Source organism: Helobdella robusta (assembly GCF_000326865.2).
Source record: "Helobdella robusta unplaced genomic scaffold HELROscaffold_76, whole genome shotgun sequence".
Classification (NCBI taxonomy): domain Eukaryota; kingdom Metazoa; phylum Annelida; class Clitellata; order Rhynchobdellida; family Glossiphoniidae; genus Helobdella; species Helobdella robusta.
Genome location: NW_008705432.1, coordinates 73,997 through 95,387, shown reverse-complemented (window position 1 = coordinate 95,387; position 21,391 = coordinate 73,997). Strand labels below are relative to the sequence as shown.

The following is a 21,391-nucleotide window of genomic DNA, read 5'->3' as shown; positions in this document are numbered from 1 at the left end:
CGGTCCAACATACCGGTTCTACTCGTCCCATGCAATTATAATCTAGTCGCCAATGTTTAATGTTGCTCTTACTTTCACTCATTTAATTTTTCTTTTATTCGTTCCTTTGCAGTTGGGTTCATTAGTCCTTTTAATTTTAGGCGTATATCGTTTTTCGTTCATTTTTCGTGTACATTAACGCGGTTGATTCCTATTTGACTTGCATTACTACTTAGACTTCAAAGTATGTTTCATTGTGCGATGAAAAAAAGCACATTTAAAATGATTGGTTTGGTTTTTCAAATGATTAGTTTGGTTTTAAGCGTCTATACAATTCACTTCAAAATATTTTCGGTTAAAAACGCATTTGATATGTTGGTTGGTGACCGCTGATGTTTAACGTATTGCGTTGTTTTATTTAAAAAGTAAGAGCGAAGAAGATACATACGAGCGAATAAATGTCATTAAAGTGTGCAGACAGACGAGAGAGTTTGACTTTGCTGTATTTGAAGGTGACGTGAAGGTAAAATGAACCTGCGCATATGGACTATGTATAGAGTGGTAGCCTATATGTATGAATGCACGTGTTTGCTCGTACTTAATGTACGCGCACCAGTTTATATGCAAGTGATCTCTCACATTCTCAAACACTCGAAATTCATGTTGGACTTTGTTTTGTCAACAGCGATGCAGTCTGCTCACAATATTTATTGCCTGTAAAATCTCTTTACATTTAATATTTGCCACCAAGCATGCTCATATCAACGAAGTTGCTAGGATATTAAACAAATTTTCCTAATTTGATGATATCCTAATGATGACTTTCACGGAAAGATCGTTGAAGTCAGTACTGTTGGCGGTTAACTCTGCAAGACCGCTGTAAGTATTTGTTGAATACTCACGGAGAAATAAATTTCTATAAAACATACCTTAACGATATGAAACTTCGATGAACTTCAACGCATGCGACATACTTGAAAATATTTCTTTATCAAGATTCGCAGTTGAATTTAAATTTATGGCTACTTCATATTATATCTAGCTGCTTGTTTGTTGATATCTACGATGTACATTTCTATGTTTGCCTTCGTAGTAAACTGTAACTTAGAATTCTCATGTAATATAATCTTGAGTAAATTTCTGTGATGTGATTTTGTGCGTGTGTGTTTTTCAAGTCAGTTGATAATTGAAGTTTGTTTGTTGAAAGATTAAAACGTTAAAAGGTTTATTATTGTCTAAGATATATGTTTCGTATGTTAAGAGAGATAATTTAAAAACTTACATGTAAATATAAGTAAGGAAATATATAAGCAACATGAAATGAATAATATCCGTGGATAATCATATTCATACGCTTACAACTTTAAGGCTTTTAAAATTTTTCAACTTTGGTAAAGTTTAGAAACTGATCGTAAATTGAAAGAATTTCAGTTCATTTTAATCTTAATTGTACAAATATAAAAGAGTCTAAATTAAAATTCAAACACCGAATATAGTATATAAACAGTTTTTCATTTGAACCATCAAAATAAATTGGCAAAAAGAAATGTCTGCCTTGAATCCGGCACTTCTTGAAGAACCGAAAAGGAGGAAATCAAGTTATGGCTCGTTCACGCGTGTCGTCGTCATCGCCATCGACTCCAGTGACTACTCGAGGAGAGCTTTCGATTGTTCGTCGGCAAATTTTCAATTAAATTTAATTTCGTTATGAAATATTCGGATCAAATTCGAAATAAATAGAAATAAATCGGGTTTGACCAAAAGTTTTAAGTCGAATTCAATAAATGAGTGAATGAATGAATGAATGAATGATTGAATGAATGAATGAATGAATGAATGAATGAATGAATGAATGAATGAATGAATATTTTCAAACAGGGTACGTGATGCAAATTTGGAAAGCAGATGACCTGGTAGTATTTGTCCATTGTCCTGAAACTCCGAGATTTCCTTCATTTTCATTCAAAAGTTTATTTCCTTTTTTGTCTTTTTTAATAATTGTTGAACCTTTCATTGCAGAGAGCTTTGAGAATGCATTCTTCTGATTTAAACAATATTATTTATTTTTTCAATTTTATGAATGTCGCCGAAGGTACAAAACGACTCAGCGCTCGGAGGAGACCGTTGTAAAGCAGTTTAAAAATTACTCAATATTACAATGAGATAAATGTATTTATATTAACTGAAAGACATAACTAATGCAAATATGAATCAGACGCCCTGTCCCCGCCAATCGACGAATGGAAAAAAATAATGGACGAGATGAATTCTAACTCACAGAAGTTGGAGGAAGAGTATTCAATTACCTGCCAGAGCAAGAAGGTTTCAAATATTTTAACCAATCATTCATTTTCTTTATTTAATATTGATCGTTAAAAATCAAATTTCAAACGGTCCTCCTTAGCACTGTTTTGATGGGCAGCTGACGAAATAAGTTTACGAAAAAACTAATTTTTATACTCGTAAATTACGAAATGTATATCTGATAGTAAACAGCTTATTTATTGATAGTAAATACAAATAACATGAGCAGAATGAACTAAATTCATCAGACTTACACAGACGCCTGACTTGTAAGTAATGAATGGAGAAATTGCGCGTACGAACGACTAGTGAAACATGCATTGACATTGAGGAAAATATTTAAATTATTTTTTCTTTCCTCCACTCATTTATATACTGAAAGAACGACTCCAAATCCAACCCAACTCACCCAATCAACATACGAACCGACCGACCGACCGACCGACCGACCGACTGACAAACCAACCAATCAACCAACCAACCAACCAACCAACCAACCAACCAACCAACCAACCAACCAACCAACCAACCAACCAACCAACCAATCAACCAACCAACCAACCAACCAGATAAAGTACAAGATGAGGGCAGAGGCAGAGAAGAACGTGGGTGAAGGCATCCTGCGCATCGCTGCCGAAGAGCGGGCTGACCTCATCGTCCTCGGGTCAAGGGGCACCGGGGAGTCAAGAATGGTGAAGAGGGGCACGGTGGCAGAATATGTCGGCAGGCACTCCTACATACCAGTCCTCATCATTCCCCTCAAGACTAACTACTAAGGAGCACTTTGCTCATTTATTCATTCCTTCATTCCTTCATTGATTGTTTGTTTGATTGATTGATTCGTTGGTTGTATAATATTACACAATATACATATATAAAACAGACAGTCTTAAAGAGATGATTGATAGTTTTTATTTTGTAGTTTTATATTAAATGATTGACAAGTTGTTGAATTGCTTCACAGATAGAATAAAATGTGCTATAAATAAATATTTAATGAATTATATGTTATATATGTTATATATTTGTTTTATATATATACAACACGTAAGACAACTAGACACAAAGGTATCGTGATATAAACACTATTGAGTCCGATCAAGCAGGACTTGAAGAATGATGTGAGCAAACAACGATGACGACATTTCTATTACGTCATAAGTGATGTGCACGAATAAGCCAAAAAAGTCAATAATATTTTCCTTGTGCATATATGTACGTATCGATAAAATGAGGCCAGGATGAGGATCATGTTACTATGCCTATGCCCGGTCGGATCATGTCACATCGTAGGTCAGTTGGTTCAGAGATACACATACATTTGTACATACCTACACACAAACATGTACAACATACACACAATACACAAACATGTATGTACAACATACACAAACATGCAACCTAACAAAACGGCGAACGAACAAGCACTGCTGAAAAAATAGACAGGTACCTTTTTAGGCATGAGAATTTAATTAGATACGCCTGCTAAGGCAGTCTACACATTGAATAAAATTACGATGGCGATGATGGTGAGGACGAAGATGATGATAATTTGATGTTTAATAGGCATTAATTAACATTCGCAAAGGTTGACATTCGATTTTGTTTGAATTTTGTGCATTTCTTCATATAGACACACAATATATCGATGCCCATGACTATGAGTATATGTGTGTCATATATGTCCAACCATCTTTCCATTTTGTCTTTTCATTCATTCATCCACTCGTTCTCCATTCATTCATTTTTTATATGTGGTCGTTTGAAGAGCGTGCAGTTTATAGTTTAAAAAGTTTTTACCTTAATGCTTTCACATTAGCTGCCAACATGATATTCTAACTTTTTAAAACTAATAATTAAATAGTTCCATTGAAAATTGTCGATAAAAGTAGTATTATTTCGTAGTAAAAATGTTATTGTCGTCATTTTTGAGTTGGCTCGTTGTAAGATTAATATAAATTTAATTCAATTGCAATTTGACTATCTTACCGATTTCTATTCATCATAATTTTAACTTGTTCTTTATTAATCTTAGACCTAAGTTAAAGGTTTTTTTTTACAACAGTTTACTATTTTTCTAAAACAAATTTGATATAAAATTCGTATTTATAAAAAGAGGTAAAAATGTTTTAACAATTTAATGATCAGAACATTTATAAGCTGATTTCATCTTTTTTAATCTTCATCTTTATTAATCACCATCATCACTAATATTATTTTTAGCGAACACAAACACACACGCACACACACACACACACACCACAGCACCCTGATAAATGAGTTCACCACCGAAAGAGAGAACGAGCAGTACGAGTGAGGGTGGGGTAACGTGGGACCCCGTCCTACTGGACAAATCTGATGAGGCCATTGCGCAGAGAAGAGCTTCAAGGCGAAGGTCATCTATATACGGAACTTTTAACAGGGTTGTCGTCGTTGCTGTCGACACTAGCGACCACGCCAGGAAGGCTTTCGAATGTCAGTTTTGTCGTCTGTGTGTTTTTTGTTGTGTTTATTTGTTTGTTCAACTATAAAATGAACCAACCAATTTTTGAAAAATAAATTTTGAAAGGGTTTGTGATGAACGTTTGGAAGAGCGACGATTTCGTAGTCCTCATTCATTGTCCCGAAGCTCCGAAACTGCCTACATTTTCATTCAAAAGTTCGAATTCTATTATCATATTCAAATTATTGAATAATCAATTAATGAATTCATTAATCAGATACTAATAAGCTAAATGTTTTCCTAAACTTAAGAATAATCATAGAAAAACCATGGAAATAATTATGAAAATAGCGTTAATCATAAAGTAATCTTAAAAATAATCAGGCGGCATAGCTCCACCCATTGATGAATGGTGGAAAATTTTGGGAGAGATGAACCAGAACACGAAAAAGTTGGAGGAGGACTATCAGACTGTTTGCACACTCCGAAAGGTCAGATTCATGTTCAGAACGGCTTCATGCTTAGTATTGATGTAAGTTCATGTTAAGAACGGGTTCGTGCTTAGTGTAAGTTCATAGGTTCCTGTTCAGAACAGGTTCGTGCTTAGTACATGTTCATGTTCAGAATGAGATCATGCCCAATTATGGGTTATTTTCAAGGGATTCGACGTTTTATTAACAGAACCGGCTTATTTACAAGTTTTTTTTTTTGTTTTTTTTTATTCTTTAATAATCAGGATCTGACAGACGCAGAAACTGTAACAACATGCAAGGCAGTGAAACAAAATTAAATAAATAAGTGAGAAAATAAATACAAAAAGTGAGGAAGAGAAATGATAAAACATGAAAATAAAACATGTTAGAATAAAATAAATAATAATAAGACAAATAAAAGAAAAGTAATTGACGATGGAATATAAAATGAAGTAACGGCAAATTGATAGACTAGATGATGACTTAGTGGGTTAGTGAGGTGATCGATAGATAAAGGCTAGGCCTGTGTGTGAAAAAGTTTAATGAGTATTAATATATTTGGTGACTTATTAATAGACTAAATGATGACTTAGTGAGTTAGTGAGGTGATCGATAAAAGTGAGGTGATCAATAAGTAAAAACTAGTTCAGTAATGATGAAGTTTTCTCAAGTGCTAATATGTTTGAGGTGTCTTGTGATGAAGGTCTTTTCCTGGTATGTAGATTGGGCGGCGACTTGATATTTATGTTTGCGCTGACGAAGGTTGTGTGTTGTAGTTTTGATTGGTGGTAGTAGAGGATGGATGACGTGGTTGTTATTTTCTATTTTCTTGAACAGCCTTGAATCGAGTGTGTTGAATATCTGAGTGATGGTAGGATATGATGCAGGTAGGTAGTTGAAGCGAATTAATTTTTTGATGAGAGATTGTAGCTGCTGAAGTTGTTGTTGCGTGGCAAAACCAGACCAGGAGGGAGCTGCATATTTGATGCGTGAGATGATGAGTGATTCGGTGATGTCGAATAATTTGATGCCTCTGAGACCATGTGAACGGAGTGTTTTGAGTGCGTGAAATGTTTGAAAGCCTTTTGTGATGATGTAATTGATATGAGGTGCTATATTGAGCGTGGAGGTGAATGTGATGCCTAATAATTTTAGTTGATTTGTGCGAGTAATTGATGGGTGTTCAGGAGGTAATGTTATTTTTTTACGGCTATTATGAATAATGAGTTCAAATGATTTATTGAGATTAAGTGAAAGATTGCTTCGTTTAGACCATGTAGTTAATGAGTTAATAGTTGGATGGTGTTTGAGCTAGATGAGTTACTTTTTTCCATAATACTACTGGAGCTTACTTTCTTTAAGACAATTACTAAATAGGATTTTTCTTATTAAAACATATTATTTAAACAATCTTTTTAATAAAAACAATCAAACTTCATTAAAAGATGAAACACAAAGTGCGAGCAGAAGCAATGAAAAATGTGGGAGAAGGCATTTTGAAAATTGCTTCTGAGGAGAATGCCGACCTGGTTGTTTGTGGCTGCAAGGGGGCTGGCGAATCAAGCAGCAAATCAGTGAAAAGAGGCATGGTGGCCGAATATATCTCAAGATATTCATCCATCCCCGTCCTTCTGGTGCCTTCCAGAGTTGGCGAATAAATGTTTCAACTTTTACAAGGATGAGAAGTCCACAGTTTCTGAAATGAAAAACAACATTTTGAAATCAAATTTTTTGTTTGACACATTGTAATTTTTAAAGATTTATGCCGATTATTTTGGTTTCGTAGTTTTAGTGAACGAATTATTTATTGTAACACATATCCGATGATGATTTAATCTCTCTTGAGAACATCGTAAATGTTAAATTGATATATAATGAGTGAAAAATTTTCAAAAAACAAAAAGATCAATAGACACGAATTTATTAACCTGGCAACTTAGTGAGTCAATACACAAACTAATAAAAAACATCAAATGAAGAGCGACCACTTACAAAGCAAACAAAAGAGAAATTCCTAATATAATTCTTCTTCTTATTCTTCAGCAGTTTCACGGCGTTTTAGCTCTAATAGGCTACCTTTAAGCCTTTGGTCTTTATTGGTCAATATAGCTCATAATTACGATTGACATGCCTGTAACGTACGTACACACATAGATTCATACACATAGGCATATACATACACAGACATACAGATTCACAGATACATAGACTACATACATAAAGATATACAACATACATACTTTGTATCCAGGTCCAGAAACAAACCCGCACACGTATATATTAACGCAATCATACACGTACACAGTGGCCGAATTAGACAACTTTGACAGAGAGGCCAAGATTTAAAACAAAATATTTTACGACCGGGAAGAGAAATTTTCGAGTTTTCCAACAAATTTACTTGACAACAGCGGGGAGGGGTTTAATAAAAGCTGTGATGAATGGGAAGAAGAAAAATTTTCACAAATTTTTTTGGGAAATGTTTCAATTTTCACAGGAGGGAGCTAACTTTTTCACGGGGTGGCCAAATTTTCTGGAAATGGGGTCAGAATTTTACTTTCGACCTTTTTGGGGGCTTATAATGTCCATTTTTTTTTCAAAAAAACACTACTTTTTTCGTCAAAACAACAAATTTTTCTAACTTTTAACACAAATAATGCTCGCAACGGTTGGGGCACTGGCTACTCCGGCCCCCTTCTCCTAGATCTGCCACTGAACCTATCGATATCAATAAAGACAGTGGAAGTCGTTCTTAATTGTGCACTTATTAATTCAAAAGTATAAGACCTTTTCTATTTATTGAAGAACATTGAAACTTCAACAAATGAACATTTTCATGAACGTCGAGGTGTGCGAGTCAGCCAAGCGGGTTGTATTGATAATAAGGGTTGTCGAAACATGAAAACTGGTTGTAAACACAATTGAAAGATGTTGTATAGCTAGGATTGAAATGTGATAAACAGCTGAGAACTAAAAATTCGGCAGCATTCTAAATGAATATTCCACGTTATATGAAACACGATATTCATGCAGAACATTATTAATTAGAAGTGATAGATAGACTTTGACGTATAATGATGACACAGTCACACGCTCTCTCTCTCTCTCTCTCTCTCTCTCTCTATCTATATATATATATATATATATATATATATATATTCATATACAATAAACAAACACATAAGCTAGTATTTGATATTTTACATAAATAGCAGTCAGTAACGTTTAGTAACGAAACGAAAATGAGTAATTTGGTGATCCTAACTTAAGCTCATTCCTCATTTAACAAGTTTGTATATTAATTGGCTGCTGTTTGTTTTCTGAACATTTTTGTGCCATGAATGAAACGAAGTGTGTCCGCGAAGATGACGAAGATAACAATAATGATGATGAAGATGTCGAAAACATTAAAAAAAAATTTAAAAAGAGTAATGAAAAAACATATGAAAGTAATTATTTTTGCTATTTGATTTTTCTATACCTTACTTCAAATTTCTTAAGTCTTTAATTCAATGCCTCAGCAAAGTTGCCAAGATATAAAATATTAAACGCATAAAATTTACTTTTAGAACAAAACTTTCATACACATACAGACTTGGACAGTGTCTTGGTAGAGATTGGCCAGCTAGGAAGATACCAGAAAAGATTGATATTCACAGTTTTCATGGTCAGTTTATCAACTGCCTTCAACAACATGGGTTACGTATTCTGGGCAATGAGATTAGACCATAATTGCACCTATGCTTCTTCCTGGAAACATCTTATAACAAATGCAACTTCTTCCTTGGTTTGCCGTATTATATTTACCTTCACATCATTTTTGTTCAAACTCTGAACTTTTGACATGAAATTTTTAATTAGCACTTTACAACAACATGCGGCTGTCGACTCGTTAGTTCAGCCAACCGAACGTAACGTAAAAAATTCAACTTCGTAGGCCATAGAGGAGTTGATGAACAGGTCGACACCGTGGCAGCCAGAAGATGGCGGTTTGGACGAGAGGAGCAAATGTTACCAATACAAATACAATCAACATAGCAATCTCTTTCTCAACGGTTCATTAGTTTAAATTAAATTTACGTTGAAATATTTCAATAAATTAATATTTATTTTATTACTGATTGAGTTTCTACAAAAAATATTCTTCTAACTTAGGAATCTTTTAATTCATTAACAAAATCAATCGAACGCAACTATCATAAAATACACTACGACCTTTTAAGAATTATCTATTATCTAATGAATGAAGCGATGAAATTGTGATATAAAACATGAAAGGAAGAGAAAGTAACGAAACAGTCTTAGTAGAATGTGATGCGTGGAGTTATGACCTTTCAGTTGTGAAATCGAGCATCGTCCAAGAGGTACCGACGTGATAAATTAATTATTATCACCATTTAATCTTTAATAACTACCACAACTTATTCATTAAATATGCTAACTTTATTAGATAGAAAATTTATCCGAAGATTGAATTGCTTCGAATTTTTTGATAACTTCACATTTTTCATTAATTCCCCTATATAAGCTTAATGTTTTATTGTACATGCTTACACTCGCAAAATATGTATTTATAAAAAACAAATTTCATTTAAAACTATCGGGAAATATGTAAAACGTAATTAAAAACCTTTGAAAACTTTTGTAGATGAATCTCGTATGTTCGCGAAGGTGGCTTGTATCGGCCACACAGAGTGCCTACATGTTCGGCAGGATGGTCGGTGCAACTATATACGGACATCTCTCCGACAGGTAAGTCACTCATAATCTTTTAAACTGGAATATTGAAAAAATCCTCTTAAATGTTTTACAAGAAACTGCATACCATGATATTGATACCATATAAAGTTCATAATAATTTGAACGAAATGAAATTAATAATAATTTGAACAAAGTGAAATAAATTCTAATTTGAAGATTTGGTAGGCGCCCCTCACTGATGTTGTCGGTTGTTCTCAGCTTGTTGGCATGCACCTCTCTTGCCTGGATCTCCAATGTCTACCTCTTCTTAATAGTCAGATTTTTCAGTGGCATACAAACGACAGGCGAATTTCAAATCGCATTTGTCATCGGTAGAACATTTTCTCATGTACATTTCTTCGTATGTTTGGATAACTTTCCAGTTTTTTCGTTATTCAATTATCGGAACAACACCCACGAAATGATGATTTGATAAATTTGTTTATTTAGTTAGCAAATGATGTATGGAAATATGAATGTACAAACTTCTTTAAATTAACAAACACAGCCTCGGAAAATGTGAGTCCACATTATAGACCTCATGCCGGTTCGTTCTATCTCCATTTCACGAAAATTTGATCATCTAAGAAAAATTATTTTATAATTAATGTTAACTAAAAGGCATAAGTTATTTTTACATATCTTACATATATGTAGTCGCATGTATATGAAACAGGTACATTCGGGCAAATAACTTGGTCGGTAGGCCTTGTCATCTTGTCACTTATCGCATATTTCGTGAGGGAAAGATTCTGGCTTCAGGTCACCCTCTCATTCCCTCTATCTCTTCTGCTGTTGATATTTTTGTTAGTTCAGACGTTCTTTTAATAGATTGTTGCTGTAACTTTAACAAAAAGCATAACATTGATCACGGAACCGCACCTTGGCGTGTTACTGACCAACGAATAAAAACACAACAATTATTCAATACATTATCGATAATTAACCAAAGCAATGAAATCAATAGTTAAAGCAATTATAATGAAATTTAAAACAATTTTCTAACTGAACAAAAGCTTCGTTCCCGAGAGTCCGAGATTTTTATTAAGTGCAGGTCGCAAGGACGAATGTATCAAACATTTGAGAAAAATGGCAAAAATAAACAATGTAGAATTTCCGGCAGATGTTGAACATCAATTGAAGGTGAGTGTGTGCTTGTGTGCGTGTTGCCAACATGCTGCGTATTCACTTCATTATTTAAAAATTCCTGATTGGAATTTCTCAAGTAGTCTATTTCTGATGTCTTCGCAGGCTGACAGGAAGGTGAAGAACTTCACGCTGTTGGATTTGTTTCAGTACCCGAACATCAGAAGATCAACGTTCCTCTTGATGGCAGCTTGGTCGTTCATCTTTTACACCATTTATCGTTATTTATCATCAACCAGAAGTAAAATAATATTATAATGATAATGAAAAAACAACTTCTCAAGAAAATTTATGAATAATAAATAAAATTTTCAATGCTGCCAGGTTTTCAGGCAGTTTCGTGTATTACGGCCTGTCACTGAATGCAACGTCAATTTCCGGAGATCCTTACCTAAATTTTTTTCTCAGTGCACTCGTGGAGGTACCCGCGTATGCACTCGCAGTCCCCTTGCTCTCCAGGTTGGGTAGGATCCAGCCGATCAGCGGTTGCTACCTGGCGGTTGGACTCCTCATGTTTATCAGTATTTTCATATCCAACGGTTGGTTTGTTGCTTGAATATTTCACTTCAATCGAAATACAACTTGGTAAATAAAATGTGGCTTCGTTTCGTGCGAATATAAATGCTACGTGAACGAGACAAATTGGAAATGTAGGCAGCACTGAGTTTCATTCACGTTTGTGCTGCTTTTCAGTTGATAGATTAGATCAATCAAAACTTAAAAGAAAAAAATTAAACCCAATCTCAGATATTTTGGTGACGATATTGTCGACGTTGGGGAAAGGATTGATGACATGTGGCTACGGCATGGTCTATATAACAACCGCAGAACTCTACCCAACAAGATTGAGAAGCATTGGATTCGGAACTTGCATCATATCCGCCAGATTCGCCGCTACACTTGCTCCATTCACGTCAGACCTGGTATGAAAATTGATTGCGTCATACAAGTTATATATTTATGTTTTTGATGTTACATGTTTGAAATGGTAGCTCGCAGTATGGAGGCACCTACCCTCCATTTTGTTCAGCGCCATCGCGTTGATCTCAAGTTGCCTGGTTCAATTCCTACCTGACGCTTCCGACCAACCATTGCCCCAAACTTTGGAGGAGGGAGAATTATTCAACAGCTCTGGTAAAAGATGTCCAGTGTGGTCAGTCATAGATACATCACACTTAACTTTATCCCTAACTTGTGCACTTATCTAGGGAGCATTTAACGCTCACTAGACATATAATGAACTGCTCGTCACAAAATCATCATTTCATATCATCATCATTAATAACAATTATGACTTCATTTATATCGAAGGAAAAAACAAACCACGAAGATTGAAGGGATGAAGAAACATCAGTCGGATATTTAACAGAGCTAATCTCAAATGCACAAATTCAACAATGTGGAAGACGATTCTCCTCGTAAACAATTTATAAAATTTATAATAGATCTACAACAATTATAATTATATGACTTTAAATAATAATAAACGTTTTTTAAATTTTGATCAAAGTATTGAAATAAGAATAAAGCGTAACCTAAGTAAATTAACTAGGCGTGCTAAGACCTGCTGATATCTAGATTCATTGTTGCTATACAGATTTCCCTGCATAGCACTGCGCTTGAACTGCCCACGGATGAACTTGCAAAGTTATAACCTTGTATTTGTGTCTAATTACATTTGATTACAACATGCATTTACAGTGCCAACTTAATATTTGAAATGAACATTTTACCATATCTATAAATAAGAAAAATCAAATTTAATTTAGATAAAGCATCATTTAATCAAACAATAAACTCGAGTTAAGGTCGCTAGACAATCTACCCCATCATCTACTTACAAACATGTACGTACAAACTTATAACTCACCTACATACCTTTCCTTTAAACAACATTTAATTGTTAGATTTAAATGATTTTTGACTCATGAACAACACAATTAAATTTCTTTCGTAGATATTCATTTGAGATGAAATAAATAAATAAGTAAACAAATATTGATCACAAACACAAATGCTACGATACAAAATCATAAGCCTTAAAGAACAATAACCTTGACATTTAACACACTGAGCAGGACACTCATATAGCGTAAACACAGGCAATGAAATTTAATACACACACACATATTCATATTGTACAGCAATGCGGTAAGAATCATTCTACGGCAGGCCAATGAAATTAAACATTTATTACAGATTGCTGGAAATATTGTTATAATTTAGTACTAGCAATAATAATATTAACAACGATGCAAACACGTAGTAGTATCTTGGTAGTAATGACACAATTTCAACAACGCCGACAACAACAAAGCAAATAACAAAGCAAAAACACCATACAAAAATTATAAGAAGGTTGAGAAGATTGAAAAAGTTGTGACAATAATAATTTATATTTATTATACTGAATGAAAAAGCATCCGCATACTCTTCTGTTCAAAAAATTTAAATTACTCAGACAACAAACTGATCAAACAACAGACCAAGCAGTCGGAACTACCAAAAGTAAAATTTGACTTTAAAAATTTTTTTGATATCATCACCATTTTATTTTTCATCGTCATCTTCATCATCATGATTATCATGATCATCATCAATTGCACTCTTGAGCATGAGAGGCAGCAGTCTCCTGGGGTTTCATCACTTCCGGCAGGTCGGGTGGGGTGGAGAGTTCTGTGATCTCCAAAGGTTCGAATGTGCCATCTGAAGAAATTTTTATTTGAATATCATTATTTGACAAGAATTCACAACATTGTAAATTATTATCACCCAACATGAATAGGAGAGTTAAAAAAAACCAAAACCCAAATCAACGCAACCAACCATCTTGTTTGAAGACCAGACCAATGGTTGCAGGTGCTTGTGCTTTTGCAGTCACACTAGTGTAGCCCACGTCCCCAAGTGTCTTCGTCTCATCAATTTGCTGAAAAACAAGGAAACAAATTAGACGAAACACCAAAAAATTGAAATAATTTTTAACAGTTTATAAAAATTTTAATTATTTAAAAATGATAAAAGTTCATAAAGAGCCATTACTGATTTGATAGTTAATGTTGAGCCATGTCTGCATTAAATACTGCTACACATATTATGAAAAATTACTATTCTAAGTCAATACTGTAACACAATTTTTCAACTCTTCCGCGAAATAAGGGAAAAATTGAATTTCTTTCTACAGCGTTTACAAATTGGGTGATAAAGATAGTCATATAAATTATAGGCTGCATAAGTTCAAACCATCAATATAAAGAAGGTCAAATTCTTAAGTTTTTAGATAGGATAAAATGCAGTCTGCTAGAGTTGAAATGTGTTAAAACCCTTTCATTCAGTCAGATAATAGAATTCAACAAAACTATTAAAAAACTGTTCAAATAATGAAATTATGACAATAAAATTGTAGAAAAATAATAAAATAAAATAAAATAGCGCCAAATGTACATATTTAAGTATCTTGATTCCACTCACAACCATGTAACCAGAAGAAACAGACTCTTATATGTTAGGCAGCACTGAGCTCATAAAATCGAATTGTAAAACAAACATCCAGGTAATTTTAAACTGGAATTGCCCTATTGAATCAAGAGAAGCAATGACGTGGTGCAACTTTTAGAGCTGATGCTGGTCACAAGAGGGTGGTGATTGTTTATGAGGCAAAAGTACAGTATAATGATGCAATTGCTTGCTAGTCAATGTCCAGATCAAATGTTTCATTTCACTATGTACGTTGAATTCAATGATCCTATTACAGATATGTTTATAAAAGACATTAACAAAAAAAATTCATTATTGGAGGAGTAAACAATTCACTGTAGTTTAAAATTGATTATTGCTGTTAGACATGATCTAAGAATGCACAGCATGTTGATTCAAGACCTTTTGTAAAAGTTGGATAGTTGCTCTTCAACAAATCCTTAACACAGAACAGCATAACCTTGCTTCTGCCACAAGTGTGCTTCGAGAATTACAAGTGACTCATCATGCACTTACACTATAAGGATTACAAATGAGTAACGTCTACCAAACATATGATTACCATATAACATATCATAATCAAACATAGTTAAAGTAAAGTTTATAAAGTTACAAACTCGATTGTAAAGGACTAAAGTTATCTATAAGATTGAACGTAGACAGTTTAAAATAAACTCAATTAGTTGTTATATTATAAGAAATGAAACTCAATTAGTTGTTATATTATAAGAAATGAAACACAAACTTGATTGTCTTTGTATAAAAGAATCTCGTCCAAATTTTTTTTCAGAATTCCTTTGATGATTTTCTTCAGTTCGATGACAGTTGTTGACTCTTTGGCATCCAAGAACAAGGTAACATTCTTGCGACGTACCATCAAAAATACATCCTGTGTTATGTAAATTTATGTTTTATAATATGAAATTAAGAAAAAATAAATAGAAAAGGCTGAGGCTGCATGTGACATGGGTTGATTGTCACAAGTATTTTTGCCAGTTCAAAATATAATTCCTAGTTCAAACCATACCTTCTAATAAAAAACTTTTGCAGTTGAAAAACGTTTCCTCTTTTGCTTAGTTTGGTAAGCTTCAACATTTTGATTCTTTTTATTAAATTTGAAATGTTAAAAAGCTAATAAAACCTTCTGAAAGAAATTTAAAGTAATTATTCACACTGGGGCTATTCGTTTTTTAAACAATCATATCAAAAATGTTAGTTGACTCAGCAGATTCAGCTCATTCCATGTTTTTACCACCACCCTACTGCTAAAAATTTTTGCTTCATTTTACCAACTGACTTCTTAAAAAGCGTGCATCTATGGCCTCCTAGTCCTCCTCTAGCCTGTCTAACTAATTGGCTGGTACCATCTTTTTTTCCTGGTAGTCAGTGAGTATGTCAGTATCATTCATTCATATCCTCTTTGCATCTGTTTGTGGCAAGTTTTAAAAAACTACTGCAGACCTTTTACCTAGAACCGACCTCCAGTTTTACAATTAAATTCTTTAGATTAAATTACAATGAAATGAATTGAAAAACAAACCATTTTATTTTATAGAGTTGTTTATTTCAGGAACAGACGAGTTTAGTACGATGTTTTAGTAGACCTCAGTGAATGTTTTCTTTAGAAAATAAAATCACGAAGCGCGTAATTACTCGTTATATACCAAAATCGTAAATGATAATTTATTTAAAAGAATTTGTAACTGACTTGCTGTTTAAAAATTTATGTTTTACATTTTAAGTTTAAAAAATTAGCTTTTTCAGAGATTTGAATACTTAGAACCGACCTATACCTTCTGTTCAAAACTATAAGCCTCTCAATTCATCGATAGATTTAACATTAAAAAATAAATAAATGGAACTATGAACCATGATTAATTTTACAAAAACTGCACTAACATACCAAAGATAATTAAAAATATTAGCAGGCATTGATTTAAAAACTGGGTGAAAAATTAACAATTGATTTTTGTAACTTTCTACTGATAAATTTTCTTCTTATTAATAACTGGGCATTGTAATGTATAAAAATATAATTTAATATTTTGCACTATTTTTCTTTCGTTCTTTCTTACTTTTTATTATTATTCAACTTCTTTTAATTCACAAGCAGCTATACATATTTGTAATAAAGTGTTGTTGATGATGAGATACGTTACATTAGGAGCATATATGACCTAACAATAATATCCACTATAATTTATACAAAAATATATCTATAATTAATAATGACAACGGTGATAATATAATAATGCTTAAAGCATAGCATTACTAAAAATAAAGAATTATAGAAGAATTGTAACAAAATGATTGGTAAGAATGTGAAAGTTATTACATATTACAACGGCATAAAATAATCAAACTTCTCCAAATAATGTATATATATATATATAAATATATATATATATATATATATATATATATATATATAATATATAAAACTAATCAATTGTACTGATAACAAATATATAACTGTTATATTTAATAAGTAAAATTAAATTAAAAAATGTATAATTTTAATAAAAAGCATACGCGATGACACGAAAAAATGTCAAAAATTTGAAAGACTATGGTGTAACTAGCTATGTAAAATATGCGCCACACATGCGTGGATATCGTTGAAGACGTTGAAATATTAAATGTTGTTAGTCTCGACGGTGAATTGGCCAAACGAAATTATGAAAAATTGAAAATAAAGTCTAACACAGACTAGGTGAAAATAACGACAAAAAATGATTCTTCAGTGAAAGATTTGCCACTATAATTAATCAATAATATTCGTGAAATATAAAACACAAAATAATAAATATATATATTTATTTATAATAATATAACGAAATAGGTATGTATATATTATCATAGTTATTGTCACCTTCATCGTAGTAATTATTAAAAAACTCATGTCATCGTCAACTTCAAAACAGCATCTACAAACAACAGTTATGTGAAAAATTATATAAATTGTGAAATGAAGCCAAAATACAAACACACAGACATAAAAAAGACAGGCCCGAAGACGAACAGACATACAGATAATTAGACAGACAGACAAACATAAAAACAAAACAAAAACTTTTGGTACATGGCGGTGAACAAACTTATGCAGATAGGATAATCATGTCTACTCTAAAAATTTTGTCATTGGGAATAAATACATCAATTATTATATAAAACATGAAAAAATTATTTTAAACAAGACGGTATATATATATATATATATACTGTCTACAACATATATATATATATATATATATATATATATATATATATATAGGGAAAGACGTAGTGTTGATATTACTATAAAAAAGTTTCAATCACCCAATCGTTTTTTCGTTCATCTTCATTCCATAGTTTTTCATTCACCTCATCTGTATAGTGCTTTCCTGTTGGTAAATAATTATTATCATTAAGCTTGTTTAAGCATCATGCTATGTAATGAATTTACAGAAATAAATATTAAACGAAGGTTGAGCACAACTAATGAATAATTTTATAAATGTTCGAATATGTTGCAAAACAAAAACTTCATCTGCTTGTTTTTGGTTCTTCAATCTGCATTTGCGACAAAATGGAAGTTGCATATGAATCGTTGGTCCTTTACATAGTTGCAATCAAACATGTTGTGCTACCAAACTATAACATGGGTCGGTTCTACCCTTTTGCATCTAGGTGCAAGGCACATCAGGCGATTGAAGCAGCAGACGTAAGATCGTGTTCGATTGAATTTCCGACAGACACCAACAGGCCTAGTCAGCTGTCAAGTCGAGATCGACACCAGATCTCATATTTCCAACTGGCCAATCAAATCATTGAAAGAAAGATGATGTGCACAGAATAATAAAACTTGCAAAATGTCTACATTGACTCACGTAAATTTCGAGTCAATAATTTTTAAAAGTGATTAACGAAAAATTATAACACGCATCAATGCACGCGTCTGCAGACATTCAAACACATAAGCAACCAGGACATACACATAGTGCCGGATTAACTAACGTATAGGCTAAACAAGATTAAAAACCCCATTCTCTTGGGGACCAAGAAAAATTATCCAACCAAACCCTTTCAATATACTTTACCCTAATTTTCAGCTTATTCTTCAAATTTTTCATTATTGTCAAAACATATTTGACTATCATGCCTACAATTCTTTTTATTCAAGGGTGCGCCGAACAGTTGTTGTTTGAGTAAGAGCCATGAACATTTAGAATCAAATTGAAAAATTTGAATCTACGTTTATATTATACTTGCCAGATAATTTCCACAAAACTATTCAGTAACCAAAAAACTCCCAAATTAGTCTACATGTAAAAAAAAACTTCAACTGTAGGCTTCAATCTTTGATTTTTAAAGGTTTCAAAAAATTTTGATCATTTTGAAAAAAGAAACATTTATTGAGGATGATTATAAAGAAAGCAAATATAGAATGAAACACACTAAAAATAATGAAAGTGATGCCTGAGATAACATAACCTTAAGCCAATCAGTAAGTTGAGAATTAAATCATTTGTATGGATGTTTTAATGTAGAATGATGCTGCTGAAACGTTTTCATATATAACAAAACTTTATGGCTGACATTTTTGTAGGAAAAGTTTAACATTTTCATAATAACAGTTTAACATTAACATAATCACCCCTGTGGACCGGAGAGTAATATTATATTTAACGATTGCGTCCAACAGGCATTTTTTAATGTAAAGGCAGTTTAGAGATTATTTCTATGTATGATAATAAAGAATTGCGCCGGAGAAAAATCTTTCTTTCAGTCCTGGCAAGAACAAAAATATTTTAGTTTTGTATAATCGTGATTATTTCATTAATCATTGTATAACATTTTTTCTCTAAAAAGTTAGACAAAAAACGTTTAAACGTTGCTTTTTTACAAATGCTCTTGATTTTAAGAATAGGCATTTTAGACTATTATTTTTTATAAATTTAAAGTAATTAAAATAAAAGAGTATTGTTCCTTATATAATTAAACTTCACGCTCGAAGTACCTAGAAATCATATTTTGAGTCGAATTATATATAAACTTGTATATATTTAATATATATATAAGCTAATAGAGGGTCCCAAATACAAAAAAAGCTTAGTGCATCATTACGTCTAAATCCGTCCCTGCATACATACACACTTCCGGCGAATGCATTTATGTATGTGCAAACACATACATACACACATGCATACAACGTGTATAAGACACTCTCTTAAGCAACAATTTGTGTGCCTAGATGCACAGAGAGGCTGCATGAACGAGTGAACGCTAAATGTCAATAAATTTCGATTCGGAGCAGTAAACGAAAAGGGAGACGCTTGTGCTTAAGTATGTTTGTATAACCATTATCATTTGATACTGTGAAATTGTTAAATTAAGCGTTAATTTAATTATTGTCTCCATTTCTATCGTCGTCGTCATCACCATCTCTTACTCGATAGTTTTAAAAATTAATGCAGTGACAATAGTTTTGCAATAGTTAAGTTTTATTTCATGGCACCGAATCTTGAAGCGCAAAACAAATAAAGCAAATTAAGCCAAACTTGAATCGACCTGCACAGTTGGTTTTAAAAAAACTTGGGAAAAACATTTTTTCTTGTATATAAAATCGCAAATGGATAATTTAAAATGCAAAAATAAAAATTCAAGCTAAGCCCACACACCTTGTTCATTTCCGATTGTTAAACCTTTAGTTGCATTCTGAAGTAACAGATGGACAACTACGATATAAACTTCGATCAATGATTGGGTAGATGAGGTTCATACTTTTGGCCTCATTTGATCCCATGTTCGTGTAATGGTTAATGTTATTTATGTTAGTATCTAAGTGTTGATGCCTGTGTATGCCGTTGTAGTTGTTCAAGTTGTCATGATGATGGCGATGATTTATCAAATTGTGATGTTTGTGTCTCAATGTAGAGGAATAACTAGAAAATAGACTATCAATCTCTCTCGTTTTGTCGCATACACCGAGAACTGACGTAGACATATTTCTGTGAACGTCAAGAAGCCAGGACAATTTGCAGTCGCATATTATTTTGTTTCCAAACAAGGAAAATGTTTTCAAATGCGTGAGATGAGCGTACCTCGCTGCAAATGCACATCTTCGTATTGTTTGAAGATTATTATTGTCCGCCACAAAAATTTTTAAATGTCCATTTTCTTTCAATAATCCGTCTGGGAGAATACTTATTTTATTGTGTGAAAGGTTGAGGATGTAAAGGTATTTCTGAGATAAAAACTGGTTAACCCAAACCATCTCTAAAACATTTCTGTGTAAAAAAATCATTGTAAGATTCCTTAAATTTGTGAACGTTTCGCCAGACAAAAGTGAAATATAATTGTTGTCCAATGAAAGACTTATTAAGCTACCTAGATCAGAAAATGCATTTTGGTGAACAAGAGTGATGCGATTGTGATCAAGATTTAAAACTTTCAATTTTGTCAAATGAGTGAACATACCTTCAGTCAAATACATTAACTTATTTTCCCCTAAATGAAGAATTTCTAAATTCCAAAGATGACGGAAAGCATCTTTTTCCACAGCTTCGATCCTATTTCTATCGAGATCAAGCTTTTTTAAATTCCAGAGTCCATCGAACGTGCTCTCCGTTATAATTTTCAGCTCATTACCCCACAAAATTAATTCCTGCAAATTACGACAAAACTGAAAATAGCGAAGTGGAAACTCGTCAATGGAATTGGCCCAAAGATGCAGTACCCTCAATTCACCTAACTTATTTAACATAGACTTTGGCATCTTTTTAATTTTATTGTGAGCCAGATGCAATTCTTTTAACGTTTCCCCGAGTCCTTCAAATGCATTAGAACTCAT

The 21,391-nt window shown here is 32.8% G+C and overlaps 6 protein-coding genes across 6 annotated transcripts; 4 read left to right on the top strand and 2 right to left on the bottom strand.

The window, feature by feature from the left end:
* The first annotated feature begins 1,170 nt into the window (after positions 1–1,170).
* On the top strand, positions 1,171–3,290 carry HELRODRAFT_186168 (hypothetical protein). Its single transcript, XM_009031585.1, has 4 exons — positions 1,171–1,649; positions 1,858–1,947; positions 2,195–2,301; positions 2,853–3,290. The coding sequence occupies exons 1-4, from the start codon at positions 1,526–1,528 to the stop codon at positions 3,057–3,059; spliced, it is 528 nt and encodes a 175-aa protein (XP_009029833.1). The 5' UTR covers positions 1,171–1,525; the 3' UTR covers positions 3,060–3,290.
* A 271-nt stretch (positions 3,291–3,561) lies between these two features.
* HELRODRAFT_194412 (hypothetical protein) lies at positions 3,562–7,130 on the top strand. The gene is made up of 5 exons (XM_009031584.1): positions 3,562–4,401; positions 4,549–4,758; positions 4,853–4,942; positions 5,111–5,217; positions 6,645–7,130. The coding sequence occupies exons 2-5, from the start codon at positions 4,560–4,562 to the stop codon at positions 6,855–6,857; spliced, it is 609 nt and encodes a 202-aa protein (XP_009029832.1). The 5' UTR covers positions 3,562–4,401; positions 4,549–4,559; the 3' UTR covers positions 6,858–7,130.
* A 1,406-nt stretch (positions 7,131–8,536) lies between these two features.
* On the top strand, positions 8,537–9,268 carry HELRODRAFT_181797 (hypothetical protein; the record flags this gene model as incomplete). The annotated part of the gene is made up of 3 exons (XM_009031583.1): positions 8,537–8,648; positions 8,793–8,986; positions 9,137–9,268. The coding sequence occupies 3 exons, from the start codon at positions 8,537–8,539 to the stop codon at positions 9,266–9,268; spliced, it is 438 nt and encodes a 145-aa protein (XP_009029831.1).
* Positions 9,269–9,847: 579 nt separating this feature from the next.
* Positions 9,848–12,293, top strand: HELRODRAFT_90057 (hypothetical protein; the record flags this gene model as incomplete). The annotated part of the gene is made up of 8 exons (XM_009031576.1): positions 9,848–9,951; positions 10,117–10,288; positions 10,597–10,745; positions 10,956–11,082; positions 11,191–11,282; positions 11,410–11,624; positions 11,833–12,008; positions 12,078–12,293. The coding sequence occupies 8 exons, from the start codon at positions 9,848–9,850 to the stop codon at positions 12,291–12,293; spliced, it is 1,251 nt and encodes a 416-aa protein (XP_009029824.1).
* Positions 12,294–13,681: 1,388 nt separating this feature from the next.
* HELRODRAFT_181795 (hypothetical protein) lies at positions 13,682–16,102 on the bottom strand (the record flags this gene model as incomplete). Its single annotated transcript, XM_009031582.1, has 4 exons — positions 13,682–13,791; positions 13,912–14,011; positions 15,305–15,448; positions 16,100–16,102. 4 exons carry the CDS (start codon positions 16,100–16,102, stop codon positions 13,682–13,684), a joined length of 357 nt encoding a protein of 118 aa, XP_009029830.1.
* A 4,722-nt stretch (positions 16,103–20,824) lies between these two features.
* HELRODRAFT_90033 (hypothetical protein) lies at positions 20,825–21,391 on the bottom strand (the record flags this gene model as incomplete). Its single annotated transcript, XM_009031573.1, has 1 exon — positions 20,825–21,391. A coding segment is annotated over one exon (567 nt), but the record flags the coding sequence as incomplete, so codon positions are not given.